Raw genomic sequence first — 13479 nt, forward strand, 5'->3', positions numbered from 1 at the left:
ACAGTTGACTTTGTTAATTTTTGCCAAGAATCTGAATTATTAAGGAAGCTTAAGATTTTTTTAACTTTATCTTCATACTAACATAAAGTTACTTGGGTAACATGTGACCTAAGAGTATCTTCTCATGTTAATTCCATCTGAAAATTAAAATAGAAATGAATAAGTTTGTTAACATAAATCTAGACTGTGTGTGTGTGAGTGTGTGTGTGTGTGTGCATATCTGTGTGACAGTGTTTCTCTCTGTTGACTTTATCTAAAAATCAGGACAGCACCTAATAGAATGTTAATGGGCAGAAACATTGGACTGGTGCCATTGGTGGTTTTGACAAAGAATCCAAGTGATGATTAAGTTCCCCTTTCTGAAAAACAGTTACACAACAGCTACTGTGTTCTTCCCAGGAAGCAACCTGGGAGAATTCAGTACAGCATGAGCAGAATTTGAGTGTAGGCCTGGTAGTATGGAAGGACTCCTGAATAACTCAGAACAGGGCTTTTTAGTTCCTGGAAGAAAAAAAAAAGCCTACACAGGAAGACTGTGTCATCTTCGGATAAAAGCCATATTCCAGAGCAGGCTGTATGCCAAGGGTGCTTTTTTAATGAGGCTTCCTGGCTCCTGGGGACTGAAACCCAGCTTAGACCAACTTCAGCCAAAAAGCAATTTGTTTTTTGTTGTTATTGTTTGTTTGTTTTTAACAGATCCTGGTAAAAACAGGATCCAAGGAAATCTTGCAAGAGCCCAGGCACCCTGGGTACTTGGACCAGGTTCTTGAGGTTCATCTGAACATGGACCTGACTCAGCTACTATTTTGCTTTTTTGGATGTCACTGTGAGGTTGATCCACCACTGAGAATCCTTGTGGGTCCCCATCACTACAGTAGACAGCCTAGCTTCAGACTAGCGCAGGGAAGGCTCCAAACCCATGTGTCGTTCTCTAAACAGGCCATCCATACCAAGCCTGCATGAAGCTTAAGAGGAAGCAGTTTCTGAGAAGGGCAGATGCTTTTAGGAAGGATGGAACACTATATAGGTCAGCCATATTTCATGGGAGGAAAGAGACCTCTTGTCCCAACTGGGTTGGGGTATGTCTAATAATGTTCCCAACGCTGCATGGAATAGGTTCACTCAGCAAATGTTAGAATGCTGTTTTTAGAGATTTGTATTCATCATACTTAGGCAGGAGTGAGTAGGTGGTAAGGGCAAAGGATCTATGGTGGAAATTACAAACCTCCCATATATGCTGCAGCAGGGTGTGTTAAGGTCAAAAAGAAATATAAAGGTTAAAAAAATTAAACCAAGAGCACTAAAAACAGAGACAGTTATACTTGCATCTGGATATGAGCCATCCAGGTGGACCATAAGAGACAATTAGGCTCCAAGAATCAAGGCCACTGATAACAGGTTGGCTGGCTAGCTTTCATAAGACCTTTCCCCTTTGGAAGATACATGGTAGATACTGTTGCTTATTACATATTCTTGCTTTTAACGCATTACTTCTAATGTAGCTAATTTTAATAGCCTGTGGTGTAGTAAGGAGAGGTTATAACAAGCCAGCCTAATTTCAGGAAAGAGATCCCAAACTATAATGAAGACAAGGCAATAACCAAGAACACTGCAACTGCTTCTTGGTAGCTGTGAGAATGAAGAGAGTTTAATATAATGAACAGCACTTGGGACACCCAGAAGGTAAGAGATAGCAACACCAGCTGGCGACTGACCAATGGCCAGCCAGTCAAGACGAAGACTAGCACAGTCATGGATCGAAGTTAACAGTTAGCAACACACCCGAATAATGGGAAGGAAGTGACCCTGGCCAAAGTAACTGGCAGCTTAGCAGATAGTCATGGTCAGTAAGCCCAAATTAAAGGCGGACAGGTGGCCCTCAGCTACCCTTAACTGGGGCAACGCATGGATATCAGATGATTGCCTTATTGGTTGGCCCAGGGGGACATGCTGTGAGTATGTGGGCCTTCCCCTGGTTTTGCCCATGATAACCCAGAGTTAATCATTCTCAACAGAGATTTCCTCAGTTTTTTTGTCCAGTTTCTGCCCATTGCCTTATAAGATTCTGGGCAAAGAAAATGGTTCTTCTGTCTTGGAAACTCCAGCCTCTCTCTTGAGAGTTTCTTCTCACTTTTTCTTAAGTTCTTGATTGTTCTATGATAATTCTTAATAAAGCCTGCTCCCACCTTACATACTTCCACGAGAATCTGTGTCATTAATCTTCATTGGTGTGAGACAACAAACTCAGCACCTCTGTCCCAGGTTGATTTTTCTTTTTCTTTTTCTTTTTCTTTTTTTTTTTTTTGTGAACTTAAACATCCAGCATCTTACATCCTTAGGTCATGCACAACTGTGTTGTGAAAGGTCACATCACACTCAGAAACTCTGCATCAGTACTTTTGTATTTAGTACAGGTGCCTGTGATGTAATGCTAAATGAAAAAGGCAGGTCATAAAATATTTATGTATGACTAGTTCTATTTCCATAAAAACCACATGTTCCTATATGTGTTTGGATGAGTACTTTGCCTGCATGTATGTCTGTGTACCGTGTGCATACAGAGCCCACAGAGGCCAGAAGAGGGCATCAGATGCCCTGGGATTGGAGTTACACAGTTGTTAACTGCCCCGTGAGTTTTGGGAATCAAATCTGGGTCATTTGGAAGAGCAGCCAGTGCTCTTAACTACTGAGTCATCTCTCCAGTTCCAACTATATTGTGTTTTTAATTTGAACAACATCAAATGAAAAAAAAAATCTGTTTCTGGTTGACTCCAGAAGAGCTATGAATATGGGAACTTGTAGAGGGCAAAAAGCCCCTTGTGCACACAGGTCAGCTCTAGAGAAGCTAGGAAAGTTTAACATGAAGCCATCCTTCAAAGAAAGGAGATGTTTACTTGTCTTCCTCCTGGGATGCTGAGAATGGGTGTAGTTTACAACCTGGTTATCCTTTGTTATCTACTGAGCCAAGCCCACATCCCCTAGTATTTATGCTTTTCTTATTCCAGATCCTTCCCCCTGAATCTTAAGCATTGCTTTAGGTCATAAAACCCACTTAACCATTTGCGAGATGTCACTTGTCCTTACAACAGCCTAAGTGACTGTTATCTTATGTTCCATGTTATCTTATGTCCAGGCCAATCCTGATACCTCAGTCATTCTCCCTAGACTTTAAATCTTGGGCAGGATCTCTGAGTCAACAGAACTCACCCTTGTGAAAGAAGCCAGATGTACTTTGTGAAGAATTTCAATGTAAACATGTCTTAAGTTCTGCTGTGTACATGGGACTGAATTAATTGTCATCAGAAAGCTTTCTTTTTTTTTTTTTCTTCAGAATTCTGCTGTGCTTAAATATAGCTAAAATCAAGCAATTGGTGTCAGACTCTCAAAGTCTGGCCCAGCACCAGGTACTGAGGTTGGACTGAATCAAGTTTCATTCTTTCATTACCTAGATTGTTTCCCTGCCAGCTATAAAGCCTACAGGGACAGCCAGAACCATCCACCCACACCCTAGCCCCTACCACAGGAACTGACCTATTAGCCAGTTCTTACATAGTCTTAATTAAACTTAAATGTGGCTGGTGGCTGCCACATCAGAGATCAGGGTTCTATAACTGGAAATTTCTGGCATGAGATGGATATTTTGAAACCCTTGACATTTTATTTTTCTGAGACAAAGTCTCTCTGGCTCTTGGTGTTATTGTTAGATATGATCTTACTATGTAGACCAGACTCACCTGGAACTCATGGAGATATGCCTGCCTCTGCTTCCAGAGTGCTGGGATTAAAGGGAAACCTGGCAAGGCAGGGTCTCTTAATCAACCCTAGATCTCCAGCCACCTTATTCTCAGGGTTTTCTGTTACTACCTTCAGAGGTTGTGGTTAGAGGTGGGCTGCTATGTCCACTGGCATTTATGTGAGTCCTGGGGATCCAAACTCCCATTCTCTTGCTTTGGAGGCAAGCACTTTAATCTCTGAACCATCTCATCTACTAAGCCCTGTTTGGGTATTTCAATGAGCTGTAGCTTACTCTGAGACACTCTGGAGTGCCTCTTCCTGAGCCAGTGACACATTTTAATCAGAGGGCAGGTTCTAGCCTTCCTCTCTGCCAACTTTTTTTCATATGTGAATTTTATAAGGCTTCATATGAAGCTTTCTGGATATCACCCAACCCTTTACTCCCACCTCACTGTCCAATCATGAAGGTGGTCTCAGGTGTTACGGGATGATTGACAGACGTTCTGCATCTGTACTTGGAACATGTTCTTTGAAGAGTTTGTAGGGCAGAGAGTTGCTCTATCATTTTCTTTGAAAATTTCCTTCAGAGCAGACTCCTGAATCCCTGTTAACAGGGTTCTATTGAAAATGAAAGATGGTGATAGGCAAAGGAAGGAGGAATCGTGACAAATGTCCATCCAGGAACTTAGGTACCATGTGAAGAGGGAAGCCTGTGAGAGTCAGGCAGAGGAAGGAAGGTAGCAAAAGAAAAGCTGTTCCTTCCTAGTAAGGCATAGCTCCTTTCATAAATCCATTTTCATTTTTTTTTTTAATTTTCACTTTGTTCTATTATACCAGGTTATCAATCCCATGGGGTGGGATGCGTTTGGATTGCCTGCAGAAAATGCTGCCATAGAGAGGAATTTGCACCCCGAAAGCTGGACCCAAAGGTAAGTATTTAAGATATACTCAAGTACTTATACAGAGAGAAACCTTTTAGAAACCTTTTTAAGCCTATGCACAAGAGAGACCTGAAAGCAAAAAAGAACACAAAACAAACCACCACAACGCTGGCAGATTGCCAGGATGTAGATATACAGGATTCTGTGCACAGGTGTTTGTCAGCTGGCTAGTCCGTTACGGGGAAGGTGAATGTGTCACAGTGCACATGTAGAGGTCTGGGACAGTTTATGGGAGGAAGCTCTCTTCTCCCATCCTGTGCATTGTGGGGATCAAACTCGGGCTGTCAGGCTAGGTGGCAAACACCTTTACCATTGATCCACGGCAGCTCCTGGCACTTGCCTCTTACTGCTCTGCAAGCCTTAGAAATGCCAGAGCAGGTTGTGTGCTTGTTACTCTGATGCGGGTTACTTACAAACTAGTCTTTCCTGGAGCATTGATCTTTATGAAGGAAACAAGGAGGAAAGAATTGGATTTGTTCAGTTTCAACAGTACTTTTTGGCTGCTGGACCTGAACTGAACCATAGCCAAACACTACATTCTGATTGTCACTGAAGATTAAATTTTTGTTTTCATCATTTATGAGCAAGGAGCAACTTAGTAAGATAAACAGCTACCTGAGTTTGGGTGTGGCTTTCTCTTACTGCCCCATGGCCCAGAGTTCCTAGCCTTCTCCCTGCTAGTCAAGTACTGAATGCCGAACATCAGAATCTTCTGGCCTCTCTTATCATCTCACTCTTCAGATGCAGGACAGTTCCAGGCCTGTCTCTGGAACCTCCACTGCCTCCTCCTCTCCTCTCCTCTCCTCTCCTCTCCTCTCCTCTCCTCTCCTCTCCTCTCCTCTCCTCTCCTCTCCTCTCCTGTCCTTCCCTTCCCCTCCTCTCCCCTGCCCTCCCCCTCCCCTTCTCCTCCCCTCTCCTCTTTCCTCCTTTCTCCTCCCATCCCCTTACTCCCCATTTGTATGTGTGTGTGTAAAATGCATTTACATGAATGTGCCTGGCTGAGCATGTGTACTAGGAATCCAAAGCAGGATGCCAAGTATCTCCCTGTATCACCCTACTGTCCGGAAGTAGGGTCTCTCACTGAGATGGAAGCTCACCGTTTCAGCTAGGCTGGCTGGTCAGTGAGCTCTCAGGACCTTGGCTGTGTCCAGCCTAATGCAAGGGTATGGCATGCAAGCCATGCTTGGCTTCTCCAGGGACGTTGGGGATTTATATTCAGGTTCTTGTGAACCCACCCTTCCACTCTCCCCAGCCCCTGTCTCCCCGGCCCCATTACTACCTTTTTTTGCACTCACCGTACTCTATCCATCATACAATTAATTCTAGATTAATGGAAGTGATCAAAAAGGAGTAAAAGAGGAAATGACAGCTCTAATAAAGTAGATCAAACATGGCATAAGCTGATTCCAGCAACAAGAATTATAAATTGATTAGCACACTTCTCATCCAATTTGAGAGCAGTTTTAGGTTCTGATCGATGAACACTGTGTTATTTCTTTTGAATTTCCCCAATTTATACATTAAGTGGTGTGTGTGTGTGTGAGAGAGAGAGACAGAGACAGAGACACAGAGACAGAGACACAGACACAGAGAGAGAGAGAGACATTTGCACACACAGATCCAGGGATCACACACACCAGGCAAGAGCTTTGTCCACTGAGCTCCAAACTTCCCAACACACAAGGGTTTGTTTGTGTTTCTGTTTTTTTTTTTCAATTACTTTAAAACTCGCTGGCTTGACTTAACTGTGTAGAACACAGACATAAGAAAAGGCCAGGATCACACATTCAAAAGGTTGCTTGTTAGAGTGGCCACGGGAAGGAGCTGCCCCCAGGGCTGCGACCAAAGTGGCATCGAGTAGATGAGCAAGTCCAGCTTGGGTGTCTGCTACCATACTGATATTTTACTGATTCTTGGGGATTGATTTTTTTTTTTTAAATCCTTGCCAGGACAAAGCAACAGTTAAACTTCCTTGTCTGAGCTAGACTTTTTAAGTTTTCTTAAACATTCTTCATATGTGATTCATCTGTGGTCCTGATCCCCTCTCAGAGTCAAGCTTTCTTCCCTTTGTTTCACAGCAATATTAAACACATGAGGAAGCAGCTCGACCGCCTCGGCCTGTGCTTCAGCTGGGACAGGGTGAGTCAGCTTCTTCCTGGGGCTCTGTTCAGGGAAAGGCCCGACTGAGTGAGACCCTTCCTCCAGTTTGGGTTGGGAGAAGGAAAAGGAATTGACAGACCTCTGGAGAGAAGGCTTAGCACTCCACAAACTCAAAAGAATCCAGAGTGGGTGTTTTGCCTGTATACAAATAATTTTCTGGGGCATTAAGCTAAGAGAGCTCACTTCTTATTTGACTATGTGTGGCAAAGACTTTGCACAAGGATTTCTGGCACACAGCAACAGTTTAAAAGGATTATTGAAATAAACATAAAAGTGATTAAATATTAACCTGCTGGTCTTTTAGGTGATGAACTGGCCATTTATTTTGTTCTGAATTCAGAATTGGTATGCACAAGCCCACGGTGATTCTCCACATACAGTCTTTGGTGTGTAGATCTTTCAAGAAGTCACACACCAAAGCCAGTGGGAAGTTCCAGACTCAGGAGGGTTACAGATGAGTAACCCTCATGCCAACTGTGGAAGGAGACCTTCAGAGGCCCAGCCCAGGCCTTGGAGGAGTAGGCTGCTGAGTAAGGGAGACTACTGTTTGCCCTTCTGTAAAAGGTCTCTTCCGTGCCATGATCCCTCTCAGTACCCACTCACTCAGCAGCCTGGGTGGGGTTTTGCTGGAGCATTGGGATAAATGCAAAATCACGTCTGAAACGAGGTGAGTGCACTGGGAAAGACAAAGGCAGTACAGTTAAAAAGGCCTTGGCTGTTTGGTTTGGTTTTCCTGCTCCAGATCATAGTGCCTTGAGCCAACCATGGGGATTTGCTAGTAGAGTAAAATGCAAGGCTGTCACAGAGAGCTAGCCCCTCAGGGGTGGCAATCATGGTTTTCTTAAGTGTGTGTGTGTGTGCATGTGTGTATAAAACCCAGGGCTCCAGCCTATATTTATGTTTTAATTAGAATTTTTTTTAAAAAAGGTGTATGGGTGTTTTACAAATGCGTATGTCTGCACTATGCACTTGCCTGTTGACTATGAAGACCAGAAGAAGGTGTTAGGTGCCTTGAACTTAGAATCAGAAATGGCTGTGGGTACAGGAAATCAAACATCTGGAAGAGCAGAAACTTAAACAGCACTCACTCACATGGCTTGCTTACATATGTGCACACAAAGCACTTAATACAGACAAGATAAAATAAAAAATTGAAACCATAGTTATAAGTATCCCTTTTTTTCATGATTTCTTGCCTTTGACATTTTGTTTTCTATTTTCTCTAGGCATTTGAAAATCTCAGGTCTAGATTGTATTTTGCTAAAACATAAAACATATTTGCTTGTTTTTAGCAACACATGCTAGGTATAGCCACAAAATTATAAAATAGCTTTTTTACATTTTTCACTTTAGCTGTAGCCCCATTTTCAGGAATTTTAGTTTTTGTAATCGAGGGCACAATGAAACCATTGTATCTGCTCCATGGGTAGAAAGAAAGGTTTATTGGGGATCAAGCTGCCAAGGTTATCTTTTAGGAAGGGAAGGGTGGCAGAGAGAATTGAAAAATGGCAGAAAAAGCAATTGGGTTTCATAGGACAGTCAGCAGGGTGGGTTGGATTGCTCTTGCATGAGGTCAAACATTGGAGTTGCTGTCCCAAGACACTGTAGTTAACTGCAGAGCTGCCGGCTGCACATGAGCAGGAGCCAGGGCAGCCGAGTTGCTGTGCTGTTCACAGCACGTGTTTGTAGAGTCAGAGCTTACAGTTCGGATAAGGCTGGGTGTTTACTGAGAACATCACTGATACTTTACAGCTTGAATGCAGCTGCGTAGCTACTAAGAGTGCCATCTATACCTTATAGCCTGATAAAGTCCAGTTGCCACTGAGTGCTTTGTGGCATCCCCTTTGTCAACACAAATATTTTTTGTTTCTATTTCTCTTGCTTTTTCATCATGGCATAATTTCATGGATAAAGAATTCAGGGGTTGGAACAGTGACTCAGCAGATAAAAATGCTTGTTATACAATCATAAGGTCTAGAGTTTGAATCCCAGCACATATATAACTCATATAACATATGTCACACACACACACAACTGTAACCTCAGGTTAGAGTGTCGTGGAGACAGCAGGATAATTTTGGCTTGCTAGATTCCAACCTAGCTGGCAGAATGTGAGTTCCAGGTTCAAAGACAGACCCTGCCTCAAAGGAAGAGGCAGAAAGAAGGGAGAGGGTAGAAAGGGTAGGAGGAAAGGGGAGAGAGAGAGAAGGAGAGAGAGAGGGAGGGGGGGAGAGAGAGAGAGGGAGGGGGGGGGGAGAGAGAGAGAGATGCTTTGGAATAGCAGTTTACACATTTCATATTTCCACGGCTGGGTTGGGATTTCTTCATGCCGTGGGCTTACTTGTTTCAGCCTTTCCTTCCCTCCTGTTAGATGGTGATTACAACTTGGGAATAACGTCCTCTTCATCCCAAACACCCTGCACCCTTCCTGCCTGAGTTCATTTTCAGACACCATTGTTAAGCTTACAGAATGGAAAGTCATTATGACTTCAAGATCCTGGCTCCTTATTCACGCATATGACTAAACATCAAATAAGAAGGGTTAAACCCTAGAAATGACAAGGCCTGCAGGGTAGCAGATATATTTTTAAATGAGGGTGTTTTTTTTTCTTTTAATTTTGAAAGCATCAAAAACATCTTTAAAAGTACTTTGAGTCAGGTAAGTGCCTGACAACTGGGTTGGGGAGAAGCTCCCATTGTGAGAGCTCAGAGCCCGTTGCCTTGACAACATGTGGCGGCACTGCAAGTGTTTGACTAAGCCAGTCTCCTTTCAGGTCCTTACAAGTGAAATCATTTGTCTGCCCAATCTCTAGCTCTGGGTTTCTGGTGTCCCCTTAGAAGAATGAGTGCCTCCTGTAGGTGTTCCCTATAGTCCAGACTCACCTTTGAGGGGGCAAGGCGGAACCTTTGAAGTGAATTTGCTGTGTATCTTTTGAGACTAGCATGTTTCAGTCATCTTGAAGTTCTGACCATGTCTCGGCCACATGTGCATGGCCAACTAGGATAGTGTTTGCCAGCCACTTCTCTTCCTCCACTGGAACTCTAACCAAAACAAACCAAACAAACTACTCCACATTTCTAGGTTAGGAGCTGGGAAAATGTTGAGTCACTAAGATGCTTGCTGTGCAAGCACAAGCACCTGGATTTGGATTCCCAGCACCTACATTAAAATCTGGGCTAGGACTGGGGTGTGGGGGCAGGAGGATGCCTGTAAGCAGCCTAGCCAAATTAGTAAGCTCCAGGTTAGGGAGAGACCTTGTCTCAAACAAAATGGAGAATGGTTGCAGATGTCCATTGTCTACCTCTGGTCTCGACATGCACATATGTGAACACAGACATGAACATGTACAGACCCCCACCCTACACACACACACACACAAGCACACAAGCACACACACACAAGCATATGTGAACACAGACATGAACATGTACAGACCCCCACCCTACACACACACACACACAAGCACACAAGCACACACACACAAGCATATGTGAACACAGACATGAACATGTACAGACCCCCACCCTACACACACACACACACACACACAAGCATATGTGAACACAGACATGAACATGTACAGACCCCCACCCTACACACACACACACACACACAAGCACACAAGCACACACACACAAGCATATGTGAACACAGACATGAACATGTACAGACCCCCACCCTACACACACACACACACACAAGCACACACACACAAGCATGCACACATACTGCTGGGCTATTGGTATTTTTTATGGCTTTTTCTAAATTTATATTTCATTTCTTGGTCTTTGTCTCAGGTGAAATTGTTCACACTGTGGCAAGTTTCTCCAACTCATTGCTTAGTGAAGGTGCAGATAGCTCTGTGGCTGCCACTGTTTGCTTTGTGGGCTGGTAAAGAAGCATTTGCTTCCAACTCCTGGCCCTCATTCATGCCTGAAAAAAATAATGCTTTCCCATTCTCAGGAACCCTAGAGAACCAGCCTTGTAAAAGTATCTGTTGGAAGATTCTGCCCTGTGGAGCTTGAAAGTTTGAGGGTGTTTCAAATCACATAAATTGTATCAGTGTTCCTTCCTTCTAGAAAGATGGAGTGCTGGTCTCTGCCTGCCTAGACTGGCAACAAATTGCAACTCAAACTAATTAATCTCCTCTGTCACTTTATGGAGAGTGTTCTGTCCCTAAATGTCAAGTAAGCAAAGCTGTGCTTTGTTATAATGCCTTGATGAAGTTCTTGTCAGTTGACAAAGAATAATTACCAAGAAATTTACCAAATTGTTGCTTTTTGTCTGCATATGCGAAGCTCCTAGGATCTTGAATACCATGGGTTGTAGAAATTGTCAGGCCACCAGTTACATGATAAAAGTCAAATACAGTCTCTCTCTCTCTCTCTCTCTCTCTCTCTCTCTCTCTCTCTCTCTCTCTCTCTCTCTCTCTCCCCCCCCCCCGTCCCTCCCTCCCTTCCTCCCTCCTTACCTCCCTCCCTCCCTCTCTCCCTCCCTCCCTCTCCCCAACCCCTTCTGAAGAGGAGCTAGGAGCTATTTTCAATAAGACAGTGTCTTCAAAACTGCTGGCTTCAACCCCCTGCTGTTAATATTCTAAATTTTCTTTAAGAAATGTAGAAAGCAAACCTTTCAAATCACTTAAGAACTTAACTTTTGGCCCTGGATTTAGAAAGCAAGATCTTTAAAAAACAAAAAACACACTATAAAGATGTGGTGCCTGACATTTGTCAGTTTTGGTTTTCTTCAAATGTTCATTTTCAGCCTAAAGATAGTCCTGCATGGAAGAACATAATAGCCTGAAAATGAGTGCTTAGACAAATGTTAGGTTCAAGATTAATTAATTACCCTGATATTAACACTTTTCCTTCAGTTCTGCAAAGAGGTGAGCAGGGAAGGAATAGGAGATACAGGTAAAGATGGAAACTGACAGATGGAAGGAAGAGAAACAAAAGAAAGAGGCCAGGAGAAGGCCACAGTGGGTCTCAGTAAGCCTGGTTTTAGGACCATGGGGATGATGGTCCAGAAAGGAGGAGGGAAGCCACGTGGCATAGTGTGGTCCTGAGGATGTCAAGGAGCCACTGGGAAAGATGCAGCTAGGAGGGAATGCAACAGGACCTTGAGAGGAGACAAGCCAGCCCTGGCCTGGGAAGCTGGTGGATGTGAAGGTAGCAGCAAGCTTGCTTCTCTTTTCCCAAGGGGGCAGATGGACATGGATGAAGTGCTGAGGAAGATGGTGAGACTGTAAAAGTCCTCAGACTTCTCAGAGGTGGAGGAAAGGTCACCTTCCTGAACCTGAGCCCAGGTGTGTATAGCCTGACCTGGAATGCCAGCTCTCCCTGTCCTTCTCTTCCCTGGACAATACTCTGGAGTTGAGTTATGAGTGAATGCATGTGCATAATAGCAGATCCATTTTTTTTCCCTCTAACCCCCTGCCTACCAGTGACTGTCTTAGCTACCATCAGCTGGCCTGGTGGTAGTGGTAGCACAAACCTGTAATCCCAGAACTCGGGAAGCAGAGGCAGACAAGTTTCTCTGAGTTTGAGTCCAGCCTGGTCTACAGAGCAAGTTTCAGGACAGCCATGGCTACGTGGAGAAACCCTGTTTTGGAAAACATAAAACAAACAAACAAACAAATGACTCAGCAGGTGACCTTACTCAGTGTCTTCTCACTGGTGAATTAAGAGAGAGCAGAAGTATACTGCTGAGCCAGTATGACACTAGATCATTGAGCAGGGGACCTCATGTGTCTCCTTCCCAAAGGCTACTGTTCTGTGTTTTTGATTTGGAAATTGCTAATAATAAACACAGTTCTCCATTTGTCTTTGGAGTTTTGGAGGCTCTGCACACAGATTTCTTAAATCACTGAATGGTGTGTTGGGGAGACTCTTCTCAGATGAGGTGCTGTGAATGAACCAGGAACAATGGTATACTCCTTTCTTTAAAAACCTGCTTTATTTATAAAATTATCTAAAACTCTGCTTCAGGCCAGAGTTGCTTTGCCTTGCTTTGTTTTGGAAAGGGGCATCCTACTGTAGACCAGGTTACCCCGAAACTCATTGTGTAACTCAGACTGATCTCAAATTCATGGGGATTCTCCTGCCTCATCCTCCTGAGTATGCAATTGTGGGTATATGTTACCACATCTAGCTTTGACTGTTTTGTAAATACCCTTAACCCCTGGACTCAGTGTTTTGTTCCATGAAGACTCATGAACCTTCAATATACATCTGAGGGGTTGGCAGTGTTGGAAAGTCAGGCTGATCTTCATCAGATTTCTTCATTTTTATAGTGGTGGCAACATCTGTGTCAGAATACACTAGTGAGGTCAGAGAGAGTCATCTGATTGCGATGGTCCAGGTCATCCAGTGCTGGGGCTTCTTCCTGTAGCCCTGTGCTCCTTCATTTTCTCATTATCTGACAGCCTGCTTGAGAAGTGAATAATATTTAGGAGCATAAATAACAAGTCTAGACAGTGCTACATCCTGAATGAGGGAAGAGCATTTGGCCTTTAAGCTTTAGCCTAGTTTGGTGGTGAACTGTTCCCCACTCGTCACCATCGAGTCATTGCCTCTCTTATTAACAACTTTTCTTGAGGTTTACTTATTGTTTGGACTTGGGTGGCTTGGCTGGGTCTCCAAGGCT

At 43.7% G+C, this 13479-nt stretch overlaps 1 protein-coding gene across 2 annotated transcripts in view; it reads left to right on the top strand.

The window, feature by feature from the left end:
• Lars2 (leucyl-tRNA synthetase 2, mitochondrial) overlaps window positions 1–13479 on the top strand; it is a 93695-nt gene that overhangs the window by 21323 nt on the left and 58893 nt on the right. For both annotated transcript variants that reach the window (XM_021171924.3, XM_085828222.1), the window contains 2 exons: window positions 4573–4664; window positions 6755–6815. In XM_021171924.3, coding sequence (XP_021027583.1) covers window positions 4573–4664; window positions 6755–6815 — 153 coding nt within the window. The remainder of the gene's footprint in view (window positions 1–4572; window positions 4665–6754; window positions 6816–13479) is intronic.

Source organism: Mus caroli, unplaced genomic scaffold (genome assembly GCF_978045245.1).
Source record: "Mus caroli unplaced genomic scaffold, Mus_caroli_1 scaffold_11, whole genome shotgun sequence".
NCBI lineage: Eukaryota > Metazoa > Chordata > Mammalia > Rodentia > Muridae > Mus > Mus caroli.